This window comes from Rattus norvegicus, chromosome 17 (genome assembly GCF_021556685.1).
Source record: "Rattus norvegicus strain SHRSP/BbbUtx chromosome 17, alternate assembly SHRSP_T2T, whole genome shotgun sequence".
In the NCBI taxonomy this organism is placed as follows: Eukaryota; Metazoa; Chordata; class Mammalia; order Rodentia; family Muridae; genus Rattus; species Rattus norvegicus.
The window spans coordinates 93,843,920-93,869,845 of record NC_141550.1 but is presented as its reverse complement, the minus strand read 5'-3'; the positions used below and the strand labels follow the sequence as shown (position 1 = coordinate 93,869,845).

Sequence of the window (25,926 nt, the reverse complement as noted above, 5' to 3'; positions counted from 1 at the left end):
TTCTTTTTTTTTTTATTCTTTTTTTTTTTTTTCGGAGCTGGGGACCGAACCCAGGGCCTTGCACTTGCTAGGCAAGCGCTCTACCACTGAGCTAAATCCCCAACCCTCAATGTCAGTTTTAAAATGACCCAAAGAATACTACCCATGAAGACAGTAGTGATGGGTTATAGTTTACAATATTTTAATATGATACCTGCAGTCATCTAAACAGTTATTCTACCTACTAAAAGCAAGCTTTACTTATACAATCATTTTGAAGTTTCCCAAACTTAACAATCACAAAATTTGGAAAATTCATTGATAATATACAATTTAAACTTTCTTTTTGCTTATCTGTATTTTCTACTTTGTCTGGGTAATTAAATATAACTATAGCATTTAAGAATTTATCTTCTTAATGCCACTAACTCAGAAACTAAATATTTCACATATGTGTAAATTTTACATGGTCAGAACTACATGAATACTACTTTAAGCCTTATGTGTTACTCATAAAATATTACATTCTCTTTTTCTCTTCTAACATGATCTTTATAAATGTTTTAATGGGTTATAATACACTATGTACATTGTAAATAAAAAACAATTTATTTGAACTGGCCTTTTCGCTTAGATATCTTTGTCTCACACATTTCTTTCCTTCAGAAATACAACCAGAAATTCATTTTTCCTCCCACTGAGAAGTTAAAAATCAATGTCTCTAGTCTCTCTCTTCTAACTACCCCCAGAAAAGTAAATTTTAAAAATGTTTAAAAAATAACATGGGAAGGGTGCTTTCTTTGTTCACAAACTAAAGTCCTTGATAGCAATACAGTTATTATGACTATACTGTGAGTGAGGCCCTGGAGGTTAGACATTCAAATACACATGCTTTTATCCCATGTTCAAAAGCATTCATTCAACTGTAAAACATATGCACACATACAAACCTGGATTTAAGTAGGATGGGCAGAGTTTTTAAATAAATTTGAAGCACTTCCTGAGGCAAATATTGTTTCAGTTGGCTAGACATATGAGTCTGAGCTGAAGTAATGCTTAGCTGTTGACAATGATGTACTAATTCAACTCCTCTTTGGAGCACAGGATTAAAGATATAATTATACAATTTCCACTGAACAATTACATTGCCTTTCTGGATTAAATTGCAAATGTGACTTGCAATCTGAGTGTTATGTAATCTGTCTTCTTGAAAGATAAAGTTCTGGTAAGCCTCTAAAGCATCCCATTTCCACAAGAAGTCTTCAGACCCGCTGCTTGGCAGGATCCCTTGAAATCTGTAAGAAGGACTGGGCAAGCCACAGGAAGGACCAGCACCACACAAGGTGCCTTGCAGTGTCTCCCCTAACTTAGCCAGTTGGTCAGAGTCCACAGTACAGATGTTGCAAGCGGCTTTTTTAATTTGCTGTGATATCTCTGCTCCTCCTAACTGATCCAAAAGGAGTTTGCTAAGGACATTCAGTATATGCTGCTGAAAATTTTTCAGTGCTGGCAATTTAAAAGCATGGAGTAAAGGGACAATCACAGATTTAGGATCCATACAACAACAGATTCCAACACTGTGTACACCTGATAGGATCTGGATACATGTGGTTTGCAGAGAAACCTGCTGGAGCAAGCGCAAGCACTGGTGAGCGCACACTGCGATGCAGCAGCACCGTTCTGGATACTGCACATCTCCCTCAGCAGTCTCTTCAAAAGGGCTTTCAGAAAGCTGATTTTTAAAAGCTGAAACCAGGAGACCTGAGAGATCTCGGTGGTGCTGCATGAAGTGGGAATACTCACAACGCCGGTGCCTTTTCCTTGTGCACATGGAATGATGAAGTTGCTCAGATTTAACTTTTTTGACAGTACTCATTATTTTTATTACACTGTTTATCAGGGCTTTCAAATGTTCTGCGGCCTCTGAAGGAACAGCATCCCTTGAAAGCAGCCACTCCATCTGAAGAACTGCTGTTTCAAACAGATTAAATCCCTGGTGCTGGATAAATTCTTGAACTAAATCCATGGCTTGACTGAAGTAAAAGGGATTTGAAGCTGCACTCTGAAGACAAGAGATGAGGAGCTGTAGCACTCCTTCCAGAAGCTCAGGTAGAAGAAGGGCTCTATGGAGATACTTGGAAAATACAAAGCCCTCCTGGATCTCCTGTAGTGTTTTCTTTTGTCTCGGTGAGAAAGGGTCAGGCTGCTTTTCCAAGCAAGCTCTAATTTTTAAAGCTGCCCTAAGCAATTCAGTCAGATTTTTCCTAAGACTTTCTGGCATTGCCTCTGCAGTGCTAACGTCTACTGACATAAGATGCAGCACAGTGCGAAAGAGCATCCGTTGAACCAAAGCTACCGGCTCTTCGGTCCAACCTGCAGAAACCAGTTGTCTTTCCAAAGTGTCACTCTGGTTACAGCAGTCCCCAAAGCCTGCTAGGAACTCAGTCAGTGTGGGTACTACACTGAGTGCTAGGGAAGAATTATGATTCAAAGCAATGTCAAACTTACAAACTTTTTCCAATAGAGATAACAAAACATGACACAAGTCAAAGGGAGAATTATTCATGTTACTGAGAATAGACAAGGCAGCTGGCTCACTTAGTATGTCCCCATTTGAATCCTGTCTCAGAATGACTTCTCTGGAGTTTTCCAAAGACATGGTGTCAGAAAGGACCTGTTCTTTGGTTGCAGAGGGGTCAAGTTTGGCTACAAAGTGGTCTTCCTTAGGAGACTCTGTCAAGAGCCGTGGCAGCGTGTGGAACCTCCTGTGTTTACGCACAACTGTATTTTTCTCATCTGAGTTGCCTTCGGAGTCAGAGGTTGAGAGCTGAGTCTTTCTTGCATCTCTTACAGAATAGCGATGGGTACTTTTACGCTGTCGCCTGATTTTTCGAAAAAGGTTTACTTTTGCAGAAACTTGACTAGCTGGAGCACTTCCTTCTAAATATAATTTTCCCTGAGTTGATTTTTGCAAACTTGAGTTCTTTTCTTTGGTCAGGATTATATCAGATGACAATGGCAGGTTAAAATCTAATGAAATAAAGACAGAAAACTTAGGTCGGTAACAGTCAAACTCAACACATACAGGCAAACGACTCACAACCCATTTGAGTGAGTCTGGCCTGCCATGATTTTCCTGTAAGGCTACTTTCCCTAGTTGCATCTCTGGGTCACTTCTGCCCACAATTATCCTTTTAACTCTCAATCCCAGGTGGCATTAGCTCAGGGGATACAGACTGATTTTGAGAATAGCAAGGAAAAGAATTAGAAAAGTGACCTAAGTTGAACCTATAGATTGCATTCTGATTTCAAAATATGAGACTGAATTATCCACCTTCTGTGCTCACCATTTAGAAACCTTTAGTGATGCTATAATTAAGACGGAGAGGAATCTATAATATCTCAGAACTTCAATATTCACCCATATGAATTCAAAATCATATAGTATATAGTAAATATTCATATCAAGACTAGGGTTAACACCAGGTTAAATACTACAGGGAGTTGAGAGTTAAAGGATAAGTGTGAGCAGAAGTCAACCATTGGACTGAGCTCAGGGATCCCTATGGAAGAATAAGGGGAAGAACTGAAGGAGCTTAAGAGAATTGCAACCCCATAGGAAAGATAACAATTTCAATTAACCAGACCACTCAGAGCTCCCAGGGACTAAGCCACCAACCAAAGAGCATACATAGGCTGGACCGTCTGACTGCCTTGTCTGTCCTCAATAGGAGGGGATGTGTTTGGTCCCATAGAGGCTTGATGCCCCAGAGAAAGGAGATTCTAGAGGAGTGAGATGGGAGTGAATGGGTGTGTGTGGGAGCACCATCTTAGGGGGGAAGAGAAATGAGGATGGGGTGGGGGCTTTTGGAGGGTGTACCGTAAAGGGAGATAACATTTGAAATATAAATAAATAAAATAATCAATAGAAAGAGCTCTATGTCAGATATGCACTAAAGTATAAGCAAAAAAAAATAAAACACAGGAAGACAATTTTTAACCCAGGAGAGTCTGAACTTCAGGGGAAAACCAGGATAAAACTGTTATCTTTCCACTGAAGGACTTAAAGGTTCATTTGCTTATACATGTATAGTTATCAAAATCAGAAATTAAAACTGAGCAGTGTTGGCAAATGCCCTTAATCTCAGCACTTGGGAGGCAGAGGCAGACAGATCTCTGAGTTCAAGGCCAGTCTAGTCTACAGAGCAAGTTCCAGGACAGCCAGGGATACACAGAGAAACCATGCATCAAAAAAACCAAAACCAAAACCAAAACTAAAACCAAAACAAAACAAAACAAGAACCCCAAAATTAAAATTAACTATTTACCTCATAATTCTATTTAGCCTTGAAATAACATATGACTTCAAATTTATCCTTCAAAAGCAAAATTAGAAAAATTGAACTAAAGAAAATTCCTTAGAAGTCCCTTTTAGAGCACTGGTGACAGCAGTCCTTCAGCAAAGAGCTTTAATTTGTTCCTTTAAATTCTTCACCTCCAATTTTCCTATAAGTACTCTGCTTCTTCATGTATTTTGCATTTGCCATTTGTATAAGCCTCTAAGAAGCACCATGGTTTCGATATTACCAGAAGAAATAAAAATGTACTTGCCTAATGGATTTTTTAAAATATCACTGTGGTATCTATTGCTCTACATCTGAAGCTGCAATAACGAATCAGGCAAAAGTAGCATTGGGAATGAACTTCTTTTCCCAACGGGACTTGACAATTCAAGTGACCTGTGAAAAGGACATACCTGTTGCCTGATGTTCCTGGACAGGTATCTTCCACACCAAGGGAAGGAGAGACAGAAGCAGAGTCAGGAGTTCTTCTCTGCATGTCAGGGCCTGTGTCGGAAACACACATCTTTCATGTTCTAAGAACCCAAGACACACTAATTCCTAATGTTCCATATTTAACTGAACCAAAACCAAAACTTTTCATTAAAAAAGAAGGGTACATTTGAAAATTGAAGATCAAATTAACCTATTTTAAGTCCAAGTCAAACTGTGGATTCTTTTCAATTTATAAGCATTTCCAACCACAAAAGAATGTAAGATCATGTGATGGTATTTAGCACATTCTCGCTAACACTCCAAGAAGAGCTGTTAGTGACACCACGAACATTGCAAGAATTCCTCACCCATAAAAACATGGACTTGTTAAGTAAAAATAAAAAACTAAAGCCTATAAGCCAGTAACTAATAAGACAGTTACTACAAAATTTAAGTCTTCCTGTAGTTAAATACAAAAAATAAAAAACAATTTTTAAAAGAGAAAGCAACATTAATAATACATATGAAAAATGTATCAGTGAGGATAAATATATTGATTGTACACTCTATAGTTCTTTTTGAAGTAAATGGTCCATGTTGGAAAAGGTCTCTTTATTTGGATCATAAATTACATACACACAACAGAAAATAGAAGGCATATAGCAGTTAATTCCCCAGGATTGAACTAAATTCCAGTATGGAAATGTAATTCAGTTTAGGAGTTCAGAAAAGAAGAGCAATCATCAGAAATGTTGAAGGAGTACTGCAACTCTACAGCTATTCCTGGGACACCTGACACATGAGAGGTCCAGTATTTAATGAACAGGTAAGCCAGGAGTTATTCCTCCTCACACCATTCCTTGGGGAAGGGAGTTAGATGAGACGAGATTTGATAGGCAGGACTGGGGTAAGTAGGAACAGCCAATGCTAGCAGCAGGGTCACAATGATAACTAAGTGACCCCACAACAAATAGACACAGAGACATATGAGAAACTATAATGTAGAACTGAAATGGCTCAAAGTTAATTTTCAATGTTGTACAAGTGGGGAAACTACTCCTCACAGGTTTCTGGCTTAGGTAACTAGGTGCCGATAATATTTCCACCATGACAGAAAAATCTAAGAGAGACACTAAGTTAGATGATGGATTGACATTTTTTAATTATATGTATAATGCATGTGATATTAGACTTAGTAGTGAATGCCTTTATCTGCTGAGCCATCTCACTGTCTCAGATGCATTTTTTAGACATATGCAATCTGAGAACCTAATGTGTCTAAATGGAGGCAATGTTGTTATTATATTACATATATAATTATTTAATTATAATTATGTATAATTATATGTCACATGTAATATACATATATATAAATATATAACACAACTCGTTATTGAGGTAGCACTCCCTAATACAATCTGTCTACTTAAGCTGTGAAAATCACTTGGATGGATGCCTGGGACGTAAGTGAGGGTTTCTAGGGAGCAAGCAGAATGATGAGAGAACTGATGACAGTGGGATTCAGAGCTCCAAGAGTCTTCAAGGAAGTAAGGGTGGGCAGTGCTGAAGAAAGCCTGTTGAGAAGATTAACAAACAGACTGTTACAAAGATCTTAAGTCAGAGATGCTACAGAAGAGACCAATGAAAAGAAAGGCATTCAACAGGATTCAAGCTGGCCTTTCTGAGCTGAGTAAGATGGCTGAAAAGCCTTAAGCAGCTGGAGGGAGCTGATAACATTCACAATCACAGCTTTGATGGAGTGACCAGTTTCAGCAGGCTGAAGAGTCAAAGGAGTGAAAGATTCTTAGTCTTAAAGTAAATCACTTTTTAGCACTTTAATCCCTCAGAGTTGTCGAAATCTGTCTTTAGTTGACAGCCTCACACCATTCAAACGGAACATACAAACTGTCCTGGTGAGTGAGTTCTTGCTCTATAACAGTACACTGGCAAACATCACTGCTGTGTGAACACACACGTAGGTGGGGCACCACCTGCTGCTCAACATGGTCTGGAACCACCATGCAAAGCCCAGCTCCAGCAAAATCTGTTCTGTGAGGCTCCTGTTTCCCTCAGTTTACTATACAGACTTATAGACCACAAATCCTTGAAAAGGATGAGACAGGAGCAAGTACAGATCTTCAGGGTTTGACCTGCTGTGCTAGAGCAGTCCCAGAGGGAGAGAAGGGACTCACTGGCAGCTTAATGAAACAGTATTTCATTTCCTACAACTACTGTATTTCTAACACAACTCATTATTGGGGTAGCTTGCCCTAATAATAATGTTATTGTATGCGTTTTTGTCTGTGCATATACCATAGTGTATGCTTAGATGTATGGAGTAATTTTGCTCCTTCCTTTACATGAATGAGTTCTGGGGAATCAAACCTTGCACACACTTCTCTTGCAATCAACTTTAACCAGAGCCATCTCATTGGCCTGATTCTAATTACTTTTTAAAGTACCATATAGTCTTACTTTGTTTTTCTGCTTGTTTGTTTGTTTTTTATCCTTTAAAAGAAACTCCACATATTCATAAATATTTTTCTTGTATTTGATGGTAATCTGGAAAAGTAGGCTTACAGTTATTTCAAATGAAATCCTAATTCTATCTCTCCAAATCCTAAGTACGCACAATAGCTATAATATCGAGAAATAAGGGTTTTTCCTTAATACCAGATCCACACATGCCACACCCATGTATGACATGCACAGAGTCATTCCAAGCCTTTTCCATGACTTAACATGTAGGAATGAGTTTATATCACACTTTCCCTTACTTAATACTTAGATCATGCCTTTAAATCTTTCCCCTAGCAACAATAAATAATGAAATCGTTCTCACTGAGGTGTTCCTTTCTGAATTGAATTGAAGAAGCGTGTTACAAGTACTTCCCAGGTACTGGGCACAGCTGTTTCCATATAGCCCTCAGTAGCCGTAGTGACAGGAGGAAGAAGAACAAGCGAGTCACCGAAAGGCTGAGATCCCAGCCTAGACATGTCTGGAAGCTCAAAGGTAGGTGCCAGTGGAGACTTTGTCATGGAATGTCTGACACAGCAAGAAACATGGATGACAGCCAGAAACCAATGCAAAATCACTGTAGTTATTCATGGTGTTACAAATGCGTGTCCTGGCATACTAATTAGACTTAACTCTCCAAATGTTAAAACGTATCTTAACAGCATCTTTATTTCTTCTCTAAGATTTTTATTCTAATATATATGTACTGTACACATAATAATGTTTCTTCATTAGGATTATCTAATCTTTTTTTCCCCCATTCCCTGACTGTATAGCTACAGAGCTAATGGAATCAATCACAAGTCTGTATTGTTTTGTTTGGTTTGGGTTGTTATTGTTTTGGTTTTTTTTTTTTTTTTTAGCTTTGCTAAAAAGATTTCCCAATGGTTGTTTTCATTTCTGTATAAAATGGTGTTTTTTTCCTTCTCTAATTATGTTGTTATGTTTGTTTGCTTGTTTGTGGTAGACAAGGCTTTACTATACAACTCAGATTTGATTTCAAACTCACTAAGATGGTCTTGAACTCAGTAATCCTCCTATATTTGTGTTCTATGTGCTAGAATTATTGATAGTGCCATCATGCTCAAAGCTGTAACTATACTTTAAAATTCCATTTGACTATTGCATTTCTTCAAAACAAGATATTTCTAGTCATGGTGACATATGCCTTTAATCAGCACTTGGGAGGCAAAGGTGAGAGGATCTCTAATTCAAGGCCAGCCTGGTCTATATAGCAAGTCTCAAGGCAGCTAGAACTACATGGAGAAACCCTGTCACAAGGGAAAAAACAATAATAAAACAAGGTATCAAATAGAAATAACAATGAAGATTTGTACTTGTAGTGGTTTTGTGTAGATCTCACTAAAAATACTACTGGTTCTTCTACTTTTTTTATATAAATAAAAACTTTTATTCTCAACCAGCTTTTAGAACGTTTGTAAAGAGGTTTTAGAGTTGAGTGGTTCTGTAAATACCAAAGGTCTAGTACTTCTAAGCCTGCACTCTCCCTCTGAGCTACAACACAACCTTGTCAAACCTTGTATATTGGTTTTCCACTGATGCCAGACATTATATTGCTAGTTCTTGAATTGACCAGGAACTGAAAACTTGTTTTTGTATGTGATCAGATAGTAAATATTTCAGGATTTGTGCATCATATAAGATCTCTGCCACAAATTTTCTCTTTCTTTTAATAACTCTTTTTTTTTAAAGAAAATCATAAACTAGTTTTAGTCTAGTTACAAGGACTATATCAAAACAGTTCAGTGACAGCAGATTTGACCTTCAGGATGCAGGTGTTCCCAGACAGTCCTCTCTCCACCACTCTCCCTCAGCAGAGAATGGTTGCTAAATGTACACAACACTGTTTGTTAAAGCATCAGGAAGACTTTAAGTAGGTGACCAAGTACTATCATCTAGACAAAATTACTTCTAAGAATCACTTATAAGCTTTTCCAACAGGTTTTATATACTCACATTACAGAAAAGTTTGTCTCAAAAACAGATACAGACACAGCTTTAGTGATACTGAGGTAAACCCAGTAAGATTCATATGAAACCCATATTTCAAAGAAAATTGTACTATTAAGAAACACCGTAGGAGGAGAGAAAAAAGAAGGGTGGAGGAAATGTGGGGGAATATATTCAACATACAATATAGACTTGTATGAAACTCTATTTTAGAAAATGGAAATACTACCAGATTCACCTAAAAGTATGAAGGAAGCAATCTGTCCTTATTAAATGAAGTCAAGGGTCTCAAAGGCCACCAATTAGCAAATTACTCACATAGAGAATAAAAACATGTCAGGCCCTCAGAGTGGGTAGAATCCAATTAGGTCCTACCTTGTATGTATGTACATATGTATGTATGTATTGCATATATGAATATAAAATTAAAATCTATCGACATTAACCATTAAAAAGATCTTTTGCCATTTAAAATGAATAGCTTATTTAATAGATTAAAATGATTATACAGAATAAATCATTAACAAATGGGGCTTATCATAGAAATCTAAACACAGTTTAACAGTAAACCATCTGTGTACTTCACCCACATTAAAAAATTAAAAGGAAAAGTAATGATAATCTCAACAGATGTAGAAAAAGCATGTGCTATAACTCAGCATCCATTAAGGCTATAAACTCTCAGTGAACTGAGAACAGGAGAAAATGTCCTCATTCTGATCAGAGGCAACTAAGAAACTCAAACCACACTCAATGAAAACATTGGTACTTCCCCTTAGGTTACAGTCAAAGCTATAAGTCCACTCTTATCCACCATTTTCATCTGCCTCTATGTAGAAGACAATTCAAAAAAATTAAGGTATAAAAAACTGATACAGCTGTGTCCTGAGAGGCTGTGCCAGAGCCTAACAAATACAGAGGTGGATGCTCGCAGATAACCAATGGACTGAGAATGGAATCCCCAATGGAGGAGTTAGAGAAAGGAGCGGAAGGGATTTGCAACCCCATAAGAATAACAATATCAACCAACCAGACCCCCCAGAGCTCCCAGGGACTAAACCACCAACCAAAGTACTGTGGCTCCAACCGCATATGTAGCAGAGGATGGCCTTCCGGGGCATCAATAGGAGGAGAGGCCATTGATCCTGTGAAGGCTTGATGCCCCAGTGTAGGGGGATGCCAGGGTGGAGAGGCGGGAGGGAGTGGGGTAGGTTGGGGAGCACCCTCATAGAAGCAGATGGAGGAGGGATGGGACAGGGGGTTTCCAGAGGGGAAACTAGGAAAGGAGGTAACATTTAAAATATAAATAAAGAAAATATACAATAAAATAAAAGAAAAAACACTCAAAAAGAACTAAACTGTCATTATATACAAATGACATAGTTGCTAACACAAAAAGTCCTTAGTTTACAGAAAAAATTAGAGATCTAATGAATGAATTTAACAAAAGCACAAGATATGGCATCAATATTCAAGATATGCAGCTCTATTTCTATAAGCAACAAACGAAAAATAAATTTTAAGTAACATTTTCAATAATATTAAAAGGGAATAAAATATTTAAATTGACTTAACAAAAAAATGTACATGATCTCTATATTGAAAACATAACACTTCAGGGGAATCAGAAAGAAACCCAAATTAATAGATTTATACCATCTTCATGGACTTGTAGAAATCAAAAGTGTAAATTTTTTCCAAGTTGATTTACAGATTCAACACCATCCCAAGTGAAAGCACACTGGGTATTGTTACAGAAATGACAAACTGAATAAAATTTATGTGGAAATCCAAAGGACACAGAACGGGCACTGCTGAGGAGATAGAATAAAATTAGAGAACTTACATGACCTGATTTCTGAATGTACTTTTTTTTTTTTTTTTTTTGGTTCTTTTTTTCGGAGCTGGGGATCGCTGAATGTACTTTTTTAAAAACCATTTATTTATTTATTTATTTATTTATTTATTTATTTATTTGGGTGGTGGTACTTATGCTATGGCACACATGTGGAGATCAGAAGATGACTTGCATAGCCAGTTCTAGTCTTCCACCATGTTTGATCTAAGGGTTGAATTCAGGTCATTAGGCTTGGTGGCAAGGACTTTGATCCATCAAACCATCTTGCTGGTCCTCTGGATTTACTTTGATTAAAAAAACACAGTAGCCAAGTCAGTGAGTGTTAGTGAGAGTACAGACAACAGAGTAGTGAACGGATCAGGAAGTCCAGTAGCATTATGTTTCCAACATCACCAGTACTTTCACCTAGGAAAGAAAAGGCTCTAAAAAAGAAAGACTCTGTAAAATTTGAGTATGTGTCAAAGAAAAGTGTAAGAACTTTACCATCTACCTCACACTCTACCCAAATAGTAATTCGAAGTAGGTCACAGATATAAGGTAAAAACAAGACTGAAAGGTTAGGAAGGCTGCTCTCTACTGCTCTCTACTGCTCTCTAGGTAGGGTGCTTATCTTGTATTCATAAGCCCCAGCACTACATTAAAATTAAATAAATGCATGAATTAAAATAGCTTTTAAAGTAGGAGAATATAATACAACTTTAGGGTTGCAAGACGTAAAATTTTAGAACAGAAAGTACCACTGCAAAAGAGAACTCTATTTTCTGAAGGCACTGTTAAGGCTGGGGGGTAGAGCTCAGCGGTTTAGTGCTTGCCTAACATTCAAGAGGCCCTGGGTTTGATTCCTAGCACTTAGTAACAACAGGAAAACACTTAAAAAATGAAAAGGCAGCCAGGCACAATAGCACACACCTCTGTAACTCTGGTATTGGGTAAGCCAAGAAAGGTGAATGGAGAATTAGGGCAGGCATGGACTGCCTATTGAAACCCTATCTTTAAAAAAAATAAAAGAAGGAAGAAGGGAGGGAGGGAGGGAGGGAGGGAGGGAGGGAGGAAGGGAGGCAGGAAGAGAGAGAGGAGAGAAGAGGAGAGAAGAAAGGAGGGAAGGAGAGGGAGAGGAGGAGGGGAGGGGAGGGGACTGTTACAAAGAAAATATTTGCATGCTAACAAAGATTTCTAATACATGAAGAACTGTACTGGATGATAAAAATGGGCCTTCAAAATGGAATAAACTTAGACATTTATAAAACAAGATACAATAGTCCCCAGTCCCCCTTTTCCACAGTTTCACTTTCTGTGATTTTGGTTGCCTACTGTTAGTTACTACAGTAAAAGAAATTCAAGAAATAACTCATAAAATTTAAATAACTTTTATTAAAGCACATTGCCACAATTGCTTTGTCAATTATTATTTATCTTTTACTGTGCTTAATTTATAAATTGCACTTCATCATAGGTATCTACATGTAGGACAGGAAATATATATGTAGTTTAGTACTACCACATTCTGCGTCATAGCACATATCTCTTGCAGAAAAGGGTAGTCATTAAAAATAAAAAAACACTAAACATCCTTAGTTGTCAGGAATAAAATTAGGTAATTTTTCATGCTCACTTAAAAATGGCTAACACTAGAAGAATGATGACATAAATCTTAGAGAAGCTATACATAGAACAACTAGAATTCTCATATAAAGCTAGATAACATTTTTTAAAAATGGCTCAACCACTGAAAAGTTACAGGTTCTTACAAAGTTATCATTTCACCTATAATTTGCAAGCCCAATGAAAAATGTAAACACAGAATGACTTGTAGTCCATAGCAGTTTTACTCATAATAACCAAATACATACAATCTAAATGGCTAAGCAACTGATGAACAGGTAAATTGTAGTACAACAAAACACTAATCAGAAACAAACAAACATGACTGATGCAAGAGCATGGATTCAAGATGTCAGTCATAAGAAGGCAAACTGTGATCACTGATGCAGAGCTCTAGAAAACAGAATTATACTTAGATGCTAGCAACCAATACGGCAGTTACCTCCCAGCGGGCAGTGGCAGAGGCTATTTGAAGGGGAACACTGAGTGTGGCAGTGCTTACATGGAGAAAATAAACTCTTGTCAAAACTCATCCAACTATATAGTTTACATAGGCACATTTACTTTGTTGATTATATCTTAATAAAGAGTCTATTTAATTCCTTATAATAACTATTAGTAAAGCAAAATGCATCTATAGTGTACAATGAAGGGTGTAAATCACCCCTTTAGCCAAATACTCAAAAACACCTCTACTTGCATACAGAAGCTGCAATCTGCTCTAGAATGTGCAGTTTTGTGTTTAGTGTGATTCCATCTTTAAAAAGATGTCTTGTTCAGCTAATTTTCCTTAAAGACTCAAATGGTCATTCTCCACTTACAACTGAAACAATCAAACATAGATAATTCTATTTTTAAAATGGCTATTTATCTGTACTCCAAAGATAGCATCTGCTGTCCCTACTATCATTGCTATAAATATTCCAAAAAGTGAGTAGGTAGGAAGAAGGGATAAAAATTATTATATAGGAAAAATATTATTACAGTTAAACGTTGAGTAATTTTAGTCATTTAGCTAATATTAACAGTTATTTCACAAAGGATCTATCATTTACAACCCAACACAGTTCATAATAACTGGATAATAAACAGATAGCCTGGCCTTAAAAAGGATCTATAGCTTGAACAGACTCACAAAAAAGTATGCTTCTGAGTTTATAAGAAAAAAAAAGCTCAACATATGAAGTTGTCAGTGAAATACAAATAAAATTATAAGTTATGGGACTGAAAGAATGGCTCAGCAGTTAAAAGCACTAGCTACTCTTCCAGAGGATCTGAGTTCAATTTCCATTATCCACATGGCTGTTCACAACCATCTGTTATAACAGTGTCAGGTGACCTGACGCCCTCTTCTGGCCTCTGTGGGTACAAAGCACATACATGGTATACAAATATGCATGCAGGCAAAACAAAAAGTAAAATAATTTAAACAAAGTATATGTTACCATTTCAAATTCATTTAGAATATCTAATCCTAAAACATGACAAAACACTACTAGAAAAACTATTGTTGCTATTATGACTTAGATGATTTTAGGCATTTTAATAATACATTAAAGGATATTTTGTGGATTATAAGGGAAAGTAAAATCTATAGCCATGAAAAGCAGATTAGTGGTAGCTTAGGGCTTGGAGGAGTGTGGACAGGATGGCTAGACTAAAGGTTTCTCTTGAGACAATATTCTAAAATTGACTCTGGTGATGGTGCACATATTTCTGAGTGTCTAAAACACAAGTGAATTTCGCATATAGGATGGATAAAGACTGTAAAATATAAACTACATCTCCATAACAAAGTTAGCTGAAAAGTTAGAGATTTTTATTGGGTCTATATTGGAAGGTATTGGTCAATTTAGAGAAAACGTGTACCTTTATAGTACAATTCTTTGAACACATAAAAATTGAATCACTTTCTACTTAAGTAAATATTCTCTGGTTTCTTATAATAATGTTTTATAGAATTCTATGCAGCAGTATTATATGTTTTTATTAGATTTATTGATGAGTATATTATATTTCTGGTGCTATTTATATGGTATCTTTAAAAAGAGAAGCTATAGGTGGTGCCAATACCTATACTCCTACACTCCTAGTACCAGGGAATTGAGACAGGAGGATCAAGAGTTCTAGACTGGCCTGGGTTATAATTGTTTCTAATAACCTGGGAGCTGGGGAGAGGAGGAAACGTACTGAGTGAAGAAAAAAATACAGAGAAAAATGTATCTAATTCACATTAAACTTCTAAAACTGCATTCTGATCTTTACTGAAAACATAAACTCCTTTCCTAAATTATAATCGTATGTTTCTATGAATAAACATGTTAATCTCATGCTATTAAAGTCAAAAGCTATGGTGATACATTATTAAGAAAATATTTCTTACACTTTATAAGACTAGATCTTTTGCTGAACCTCACAGCCAGAGTTAATAATAAACCTTGAAGTCACCTAAGACTTAAGACTGGGCCAGGATCTAGTGGTGTATGTCTTTAATCTTCGAACTTAGAGGAAGAAGAGGACAAGTCTCTGTGGGTTTGAGGCCAGCCTGGTCTGTACAGTGAGTTCTAAGAAAGCCAAGACTATACAGGGAAACCCTGCCTCAAACAAAACAACAACAACAACAAAACAAAAAAAGGACTTAAAACTGTTATTCTACTGTGTGGTGGTTTGAACAGGTAGGGCCCCCATACGCTCCTATGTTTAAATGCTTGGCCCATTGGGATTGAGACAGTTAGGAGCTATGGCCCTGTTTGAGTAGGTCTGGACTTGTTGAAGAAAGTGGCTCACTGTGGGAGTGGGCGTTGAGGTCTCCTATGCTCAAACTACACCCAGGGTGATACACATTCTCCTTCTGCTACCTGTAGATCAAGATGTAGAATTCTCAGCTCCTCCACCACTTCTACCTGGACTGTCTTGCTTCCCACCATGATGGTAATAGCCTAAACCTCTGACACTGTAAGTCAGCCCCAATTAAATGTTTTCATTTGTAAGAGTTGACTTGGTCATGGTGTCTCTTCACAGCAATGGAAATCCTCACTAAGGATTTGTAAAACATGTACTCAACCTGTTTGTTTTCTGACTTTAAGAAAATGATTTAACAATCAACTCTGCTTTCTTGAATTTCTCATATAATAGACTTTTATACTGCATATAATGCATATAAGCTAATGTATAGTTGTAATCTTAAATTGTGCACTCTTCCATGCCACTGATCCAAAACAATGTGTTCATGCTCTAATAATCATTTGCTAAAAGCAGCAAATATAGAGGTTGAAAGCAACCTTTGGTTTTGCTTTTGGTTTGGGTATTTTTGTTGTTGTTGTTCTTGTTGTTGTTGTTCTTGTTCTTGTTTCTGAGACTGGGTTTATCTGTGTAATAGCCGTGGCTGTCCAGGAATTTACTAGGTAGATCAGGCTGGCCTTAAACTCAGAGATCTGCCTGCCTCTGACTCCTGAGAACTAGGATTAAAGGCATGTACCACCACACCCAACCTGAAAGCAATCTTATAAAATGAATAACCACCATAAATGTTGAACATAACATTGGGGTACTGCCCAATAAACTATGAAGTTTGTAGGACCGTTTGTTTGTTATCTGGGTCAATTAGAGTTTATACTTAATACCTTGTAAAATCCTATTAAAGATTTCTAGAAAGCATCCCTCATTCCTTCCCCATGTGATGCCTTCTGTGATGTTCAATGAAGACAGAACAAAATCCTTTGTTAAGGACAGGCACACAGCTAGGGACAACACAGAGACACAGAGACAGATTCACAGGACAAATTTTAGGCAGTCACAGATTCAGACTCATGCAACAGAAAAAGGGTGGAAGACAGAGAACATGTCTATGTAGAGAATCCAAGTCTGGCCTTGATTTTAGTTAAATGACACCAAAGGGAAGTGGTTTCTATTTCTTTCCTTAATGTAATAACAATATATTATTGGTGACTTGTAGTTTATGACTGATGTGTTCAAATCAGCTACAAAAAGCCTATATACAAAACCTATTTAGAAAAAAAGGCCACTTGAGGGCCTTATGTGGCATCAATAGAAGGGGAGGCCCTTGGTCCTGTGAAGGCTTGATGTCCCATTGTAGAGGGATGCTAGGGCAGTGAGACAGGAGTGGGTGGCGGGGGGAGCATCCTCATAGAAGCAGGGTAAGGGGTGATAAGATAGGGGGTTTACAGAGGGGAAACATTTGAAATCTAAAGAAAATATTCAATTTAAAAAGGAAAAAATAATTAGTTGAATCTACTAGATCCCATGTGGTATTTGAATTAAACCTCATGATTTAAAAAAAAGAAAAAGAAAAAAGACCACTTGAAACTCTAAAATGTTTCAGTTTTTAAAGTATACAAATAAATAATATTTTCACAAATAGGGTTTTTTGTTGGAATAATGTAAAAGATACACAATATGATAATCTCTTTAACACAAAGATTCTCAGGAAGTATGCAATCTATAAGTTACTAACCGATGACCAACAGTAACATACTGATGAACAATTGTTTGATATGACATTACCTGATCAATGATAGAATTTAGTTTGGTAAGTAACAGAAATCCTCGTCCATGGACAAGGTACTGTCCAAGAGTTGCCATATGTGTCTCCTCCTCTTCTTCTTCCCTGGCTTCTGCCCTCTGGACCACTGCATTGCAAAGCTGGTTGACATCGATCAGAAACTCACGTGCCAATGAGTTGCTGTCGGTGCTCATGACAGAGCTAGAAAGTGAATAGGATATGAGAGATTTTTAAAAAATAAATGTAAATTTACCTTTAAATATATCTGATTTCCGTAGACTGACTTAAAACTGGTAGATTTCAGTTCCTAGCTCTCTACTATTCTCAGGCATAGTTCTGACCTTATTAGGTAATTCCTATGACAGTGCCAGTCCCAGGTTTGAAGTATTCTTTTTTTTTTTTTTTTTTTTTTTTTTTCCCGGAGCTGAGGACTGAACTCAGGGCTCTACCACTGAGCTAAATCCCCAACCCTAGTCCCAGGTTTGAAACATCTAAACACAGTAGGCAGACATAAATAAGACTACTTGGGAGAAGACACTAGTGAGCAGTGGCAGTTCAGGGAGAGTCTGACTTTCTCTCTTACATAGAATAAAACTAAACCATTACTTAGGAAATGGTTCTTGCTTTGCATGTTTAAAATAGATAAATGAATCTTTAAAAATATAGCCTGGAGGCTGCAGAAATGGTTTAGTGGTAAAGAACACTTGCTGCTCCTGCATTCAGTTCTTAGAATCCAAATGGAAACTTATAACTGCTTTGTAACTCCAGTTCCAGGGTATCCAAGGCCTCCTTCTGGCCTCCATGGGTAGCAAGCATCCATGTGATATGTGTGTGTGTGTGTGTGTGTGTGTGTGTGTGTGTGTGTGTGTGTGTACATATACCTATACATACAGAAAAGACACTCATGCACACAAAATGAAAATAAATATATCTTAACTACAGGATAAATAATATAGTATAACGTAATGTTTTTCTCTTGATATAATGCAGTCACTGGCCTACCCTCCAAAACCACCAACCCCTAGTCAATAAAGGAAGTTATGGTTCCTGTCAGGTGAGTGAGAATTGAAGAAATTCAGCTGCTGAGTTTATGCCACTTTTAGCCAAAACAAAAGGCAATGTGGCATTTTAAGATTAAGGAAAACAGCAAGGTAAAACATACAGGAATAAATATAGAGGAAAAATGTACAAACATTCAGAAAACAATAAGTCACAAACAACAGAATATTCGAAGAATTTCGGAATAATCTATGGTCAGAAGTAATTGGAAGGTTGGAGAGGGCTCCACACTATTTGCTGCTCTTACAGAGGACCTAGATTTAGTTCCTAGAACACACACGGCAGCTAACAACCTTCTGCAATGTGGCCTCTGCACAGCAGGCATGCACACTGTGCACATATATCAACACGAGAAAAACATTCATATGTGTAACAGCTTTCTTCACAGTTAGTTCTATTGCTCTTTATTTTTTTAAACTGACAAAGTTTTATTTATTACATGCAACACAATACTTTAAATACACAAATATCTACACACACACACACACACAATATGGAATGCTTAAATCAAGTTAATTAATGAATTTAATTATGCTTCAATGAGAATACTAAGGCCCATGATTTTACATTTTTAAAGAATACAATAAATCATCATTGACTATAATTACTATGCTGAGCAACAAATAACCACTGCCTACAAATTGACTAAGTTCTAAATTCTATGCAATATTCTTACAAAAGTTAGATCCTAATTACATTAACTCAAACAGAACACAACACTAATATGCACTAGAGGTATTTCTATGTTGTACAGTAAGTACATTACTTCCTAGAATAAATGTTCAATATACTTGATCTTTTCCATCCATTCTGAGAATCAACTAAAAAGACAGGCATATATTTTCCTCAAATATGTTCTAGTATTTCACATACTCAGAAAAGTATACAGAATATGAACACAAACACAAAAGATATACATAAACTACACACAAGTATTTTTAAAAGACATATAACATTAGATTATAGCCAACACCCAGAATTTGTAAGTGGAAGCATTTATGATATGAAGGTGAGTTTGTGAATATTCATGTATGTGCAAAGGAACCAAGATTACAATGCAGGAAACCTACACCCACACTAGCTGATACTTATCATGGCCATCCATGTGTTTACAGTTTATTCACATTTATAGCTATAAAATATTTACTACATAAAATTTTATATAGAAAGTATGTCATAGGTATTTATAAGCACTTTTATTTTTAATATTATTTTCTTTCCTTTGAACCAGTGGTTCTCAACCTTCCTAATACTTCAAACCTCTACTAACAGTTCCCAATCATGAAATTATTTTCATTGCTATTTCATGACTATAATTTTGCTACTGTTATGAATCGTAAAGATAAATATCTGATATGCAGGATATGTGATATGCAGCTCCTAGAAAGGGTCATTCAACCCCCAAAGGGGTCATGACTCATAAATTGAGGACCGCTGCTTTAAATCACCTAGCAATATGTGCTATAATAAACCACAATCTATATATATACACTTTCCTATGGAGAATCTATTTACTTTAACTATATAGCTCCAAAATTTTACCGTGAACCAAGTCTTCTGTTAATATTTATTATGTTACTCACCAGTCTTTCAACACTGCTGTAGCATTCAGCTTATATATAATTTTGGTTCATAAACTAGATAAAATTATCTCAGCATAAGGCTTCACCTATAAGAAGATACAAATACATTAGTGGCAATAATAATCAAATAAAGTTAATAAAGTTCTGGCAAAAAAATCAATAGCCGTTTTTGTATGTGATATATGTAACAGGCAATAAATTGTTGGTAATCCCAAAACCACAAATGAAAAAACCCAAGCCATCTGAGGACCTCTTAGAACTACCTCATAGGTAGCTCTACCTACCCCCTCACCTATTGATCCCTAATAACCTGCCATCTGGGAAAACAACAGAGCCCCACACCTTGTACAGGGAGTACTACCCAGTGGGCAGCCCCAGCCCCCACCACTCAAGCTAAGAATGGGGCAAAGCTACATATCTAGCACAGAGAGCACGAATTCTTAAACCCTTATTGTTATACACAATAGATTAGTGCATCTTTCAACCTGGATCACAGAAACTTAGAGTAGACAGCAGTTTAACACAGAGACCCATAACTGGTCCATAACTGGTCAATATGCAGAGAATAAGAGACTGTGCATTGCTCAGCCACAAGTGGGATGTCTGTACCACACATCCCCTTCTCCCAAGACTCTGGGATGGAGGAAGAGGAGATAGAAAGATTGTAAGAACCAGAAGCAACAGATGATTATAGTGAAACAGTGTTTTCCACACAGAGAAACCGATAGGGGCTGTGACTGAATGCTCAAAACCTGAGCAAGATCAAGCCAGGCAAAACCCCAGAATGAAGGAGTGTGTGGTCAGGAAGTTCCACCCCTGAAGAGTTAGTTATAGGCCACTGATGACTGCTAAGAGTCTCGGTCACTTTTCTTCAGGGACACAGCACCTGAGAGGCTTCCTATCTTCCAGTAGATGGCTCCACATCTATGCATACTGGCAACACTAAGTGGACTCTTAAGTTTTAAAAGAGAGAGAAAAACAGAACATATGAAAACAGAACATAGGGAATAGCAGTGGGGGGAATTTGAAGGGAGGGAATGGGATGTGGAGTAGATCAAAACAACATATGCATACATGAAATTCTTAATTAATAAAAAATTTAAAATAAAGAATAAATGCCTAGCTCCAAGAACTGAGTCTTCAGGAAGAAAATCCTAGAATACAGAACTATAAACTTATTCACAGCACTCTTCCCTTTCTAACTCCTACCTCCACATCAGGCACAAATTAACCACAAAAGAGAATAAGACAAGTATCAGTCTTCTAAACAGGGAAATCTAGGAGATGATGGACTATAACCGATATATAACTCAGTGTTCTTACAGACAGCCAATCTATTACTCTCTTAACAGGGTGAATAATATTTGAAGATATATGAGAACTCAAAATACCAAAACCAAATAATGATAAATTCCTACCAAAAAATCAAATTCTTAAATTCCTTGTTTTATTTGAATTCTTTAAATGAAACTCAATTTTTTCTGCATATAATATAATGAAAGCTACTTCAGAATGCCTAGGGAAATTTTGTACTTCTGAGAGCAATAAGATGCTTCTGTTAAGCTATCTGTATAGTTTGGTTCTATAGTTTTTACCTAGAAAACATGAGGAAATTTTCTTTATTAGCTATGGGGCTTATTTTTAATAACAACTGTTGTGGCTTGCCCTGGAGTTATTTGTATTTTGATGCTAATTCCACTGCCCCTAGTTACAAGCTCAGGGCTCAGGTGACTTCACCAGAACCTTCTCCCCATTGAATTTGTAAATACAGGTGAAGGGCAGGTACAGGATAAAAGGAGGCCTGTCATTGGAGGAGAAGGAAGGATGGGCGGGAGAAAAGTTTGAAGGAAGAGGAGGAGACTGGAACTTAAAGGAGGAAGAGAGAAGAGGGAGAGGGAGAGAAGCTGTGGCAGGACAATATGGCAGGTGATATTAAAATTCTGCTCTGTGTATTTACAGGTTGTTATTAATGTTCTTAAGGGATGGATGGTACTGGACTTTTTATGTTTAGGTGAACAATTATATCTTACCAACTGGGTCAAAGATTATTGTGTTGTGTGTTCTTTCATGTGTAGATTTAAATGTAATGGAGTGTGGGGCGGCTGGTCTGGGCTGCCACAGAATTGCAATGTGTGCTTCTGGCAAGATATCCAGCAGATATCTTGGGGCACTGCGGTGCCAGACCTAGTGGGATAAAAGACAACCCTTTACTTTTTTTATTTTTTATATTTTATAACAACAAACAATGATTAAAAAATAAAAGTGATCTTCAACTGTTTTAAAATACTTAAAATCCAAAGACCTGCCTTGAGTATCTTGGGACACAGTCTTGACCACACATTATTATAAGCTCTGGAAAATAAAGCAGACAGGAAATGGAACAAGGAACATGCAAGAGTACACGAAGCTTTATGAGCATTGGAGAGGAGTACAGTCCACACCACTAGTTAAGAGTGCAGCAACAGCTCAGATAATCCCACAGAATCTAGATACATTACAGCTGCAACTATACCTGCATTCAAAGGGGGCAGGGGAGCTACAATATCTGGAATAACTTCTTAGAGAACTGATGTAAATTACTGCTCATCTTTCTTGTATGTAAATATCTACAAATATTTTAAGATCATCTCTAGAATTTTGAGGGAGTGATGTCAAGTTCACTAAAATCTATGGAATCTGCATTCTCTTAAATTTTGGAACACCGCACTTGTACAGCTTCTTACAAGTTTTCATGTCTATTACAAATTCCTCAAAGATTACCAGTTTAGCAAAAACATTAACAAATCTGTGTGGAATATGACCCTGAGGTGTGAATTCATCTACACTAGCCTGAGGTCTTAGATCTCCTCCCTCTCCTTGGGCTTCAATTTTCTCTTCTATTTCTCACTCTCATCTTCAATAGTCTGCCTATGCATTCTCTCCTAGTTAGAGAAAACCAAGAACAGAAGCTGAGAACTTTTGCTTATTCTTTGAATCCAATTTATAGGGTCAGTTTGTTAACAATTTATTTGTGGAATGTGTTTTTCTTCTGTGTCTTGTGTATGTATATTATTTGGTTTCATCTCCTTCTTTCCTCATTCTGCATCTGCTATTTTAAAGTCAGTCCATTTGCCTAATTTATTTTCCTATCTCTTTTTCCTTCATATATTTCCAGTTGTTCCATAAAAAACACTATGACTGCTATATGACCACATTTGTTTCCAGAGTCTATATCCATGGCATCTTATTTACATTTTCTTTAAACCTTACAAACTTATTTTATTTTAATTTTCTTATTATTGTATGTGAGCATATGCCCTTGTTGTTTTTCTATTGCTGTTAAGTAACCAAGGCAACTTACAGAAGAGTTTCTTGGGGCTTACAGTTTCAAAGGGTGAGCCCATAGCCATCATGACTAGGAGTATGTCAGTAGGCAGGCAGGCATGGCCCTGGAACAGAATATAATAGCTTACATCTGATCCACAGGCAGGAGGCAGAAAGAGTGTTAACTAGGAATAGTATAGTCTTCTCTAACTTCAAAGCTCACCTCCCTACTCCCACTCCCTGTGACATATATATTTCCTTTCTCAAGGCCATACCTCTTAATTCTTTCCAAACAGTTTCATCAATCAAGAACCAAATATTCAAATATGAGCTTATGGTGACCATTCTCATTCAAATCATGTGTAAGACATGTCATGGAATACATGTAGAAGTTAGAGGACAATTTTGTAGAGTCAGTTCTCTTTCTACCTTTACAAGCATTCTGAAGATGGAATTCAGGTCACCAGGCTCATGTGGCAAGTGCCTCTACCTGCTGAGTCATTTCTCAAGTGCCTGAACCCCATGCCTTAATTTGCTGTATCCCAGCTGTGGTGGTTAATCTTGTCAATTTTATTGAACTGTGAGAACAGTACCTCTGAGTATATCTGAGGATTTTTCTGGAGAGAATTGGGTCTGGAAGGTTCTGACCCAATCACTGGTTTGATGCACTGATAGAGTCAAGATTCAATGACAATCAGGAGGTAAAAGAAATGCAGAAGGCAGAGAGGCTGGAGGAAGTGGGTTGCTGGAGATATACCCCTGAAGGCTATCTTGGCACTGACCCCTTCCTCTTACCTCTGTTCCTAGTTACCACAAAGTAAGTAGTCCTTCTCTACTATGATCCTACTGCCACGATTTTCTGCCTTACCTCAGGAACAAAGCAATGAAACCAGATAACCATCAAGTTTGACCTAAGACACCACAAACACAAATAAATCTTTTCCCTTTAAATTATTTCTCTCATTTGTCAGTGACAAGAACTAATTTAACATACCAGTCTGGTTCCATGTTCTTCCTGTTTATAATTACAGACGATCTAGTTGGTACTGGATGAAGAATACAAAACACTGAGTTAGCAAAATGGCTCAGTAGGTAAAAGTGCTTGCCACCAAGCCTGATGACCTAAGTTTGATTTCAGGAACTCACAAGGTGGGAGGAACTGACTCCAGAAAGTTGTCCTCTGACTTGTATGCATATGTCATAGAATTCACATCACCATCATATACAAATAAATAAACATAGTTTTTTTAAAAACATGTAAAAGGAATACAAAACACACATGCACAAAAATCTGTCTCTACCACAAAAAGCTCAAGATAGTGACAAAGGAAAGTCAGGATTGAGGATCCTACAAACTGCTAAGGGCACCTAAACCAAATTCAAGTCCAGGAAGCTTCCTGAAAGAGGTAATCTTTAAGTTAAAGGATCTTTAAGTAGAAGATGGACAAATGATGGGAAAAAGTGAGGAAAAAAGTATTACAGACAGAAACCAGTTCCAGTTAAGTCACTAACGACATTATACTAAGTTTGATATTATAATTATAGTAGAAGATTCACTTTCCAATGTTTCACCTTCAAAGACTCAAAAACCCCTAAGCTGAAGATGGCCCAACAGCAACACATTTAACAAGCTTCCTAAGAGATTCTGGTAAACAAGCCCAAGAGAAAGCCCAGGACTAACTTTAAATATGAGAGCAACACAGTTAATGTTGAGCAGATAAATCACTCTTGTATCAAAGTGGACTCAAGAGTTCAGGAAAAAAACTAGGATCATGTAAACCAATTTGAAGACTGTTATAATATTTCAAGTAAAAGTTGAGACCTTATTTCCTAAGCAATAGTAGAAGAGTATAATTTTAATAAATGTCTATTTAGGAGCATAATTTGATGATAGGTTAGATTGGGAAGAGAGAAAGAGAGTCAGAACAACTCTCTCAATGGCTGACTGAGCTGCTAGTGTTGCCATCTGGGTATCAAATAGCAGAAGAACTAAAGTATATAAATAGTATATAAATAGCAGAATGGCTGCCATGGCAAAAACATACTGGTAAGTGAGCTGTGACTCTGTCCATTAGTTCAATGATGAACTTCTTTGCAGTAACTACTAAGACAGAATTCATTATGCCAAAACTTAAAATGGCCTTGTCAATTCTATCCAGTTTCCAACACAGGGTAGAGTAAGGAAATAGTATAAATACAGATCACTTTTTTGAGAAAACAAGAATAGGAAAGAAGAAAATATAGGGAAATGCTACAAAGAAAGATCAAGAAATGTTTTTGCTATATTTAAAAATAATGGTTCTCATTTTTTTTAAAAAAACTTTTGGGAACTGAGTCATGTTTTTAGGTTCTAAGGAAGTAATAGCCTGGTGGTACAGCTAGATATCTCTAACTGGCTCTGACAGGCTCTTCTCCCAGGCAATTCAGTCATAGTAAGAGTATTTACACAATGAAAAAAAAAACAAAATGTTATACATCATCTAAATTGTTTAATTAATGTATATGTGAATATATAATAGAAAGTGGAGACATGTGGATTCAGAGGACAACTTTCTGAAGCTGGTTCTCTCCTTCCACCTTTACATGGGTTCTGGAGATTGAACTCAAAGCCACCAGAATTTCCTGCTAGGGCATTTTCCACTAAAACATAGCATAGGCTTATATCAGGGTGTGGCCTATTTGTTTTCTTCCCTCCAAAGAGCCCGTTTATTGGCATACCAATGTACCCACAAGGGGAAAACCATCAAAGATAAGGG

At 37.0% G+C, this 25,926-nt stretch overlaps 1 protein-coding gene across 4 annotated transcripts in view; it reads right to left on the bottom strand.

The window, feature by feature from the left end:
* Lyst (lysosomal trafficking regulator) overlaps positions 1 to 25,926 on the bottom strand; it is a 196,021-nt gene that overhangs the window by 146,533 nt on the left and 23,562 nt on the right. For 3 of the 4 annotated variants that reach the window (NM_053518.2, XM_087591610.1, XM_087591611.1), the window contains 4 exon segments: positions 930 to 3,009; positions 4,736 to 4,826; positions 17,228 to 17,426; positions 19,868 to 19,953. In NM_053518.2, coding sequence (NP_445970.2) covers positions 930 to 3,009; positions 4,736 to 4,826; positions 17,228 to 17,419 — 2,363 coding nt within the window. In that variant the 5' untranslated portion in view covers positions 17,420 to 17,426; positions 19,868 to 19,953. 4 annotated transcript variants of the gene reach the window in all.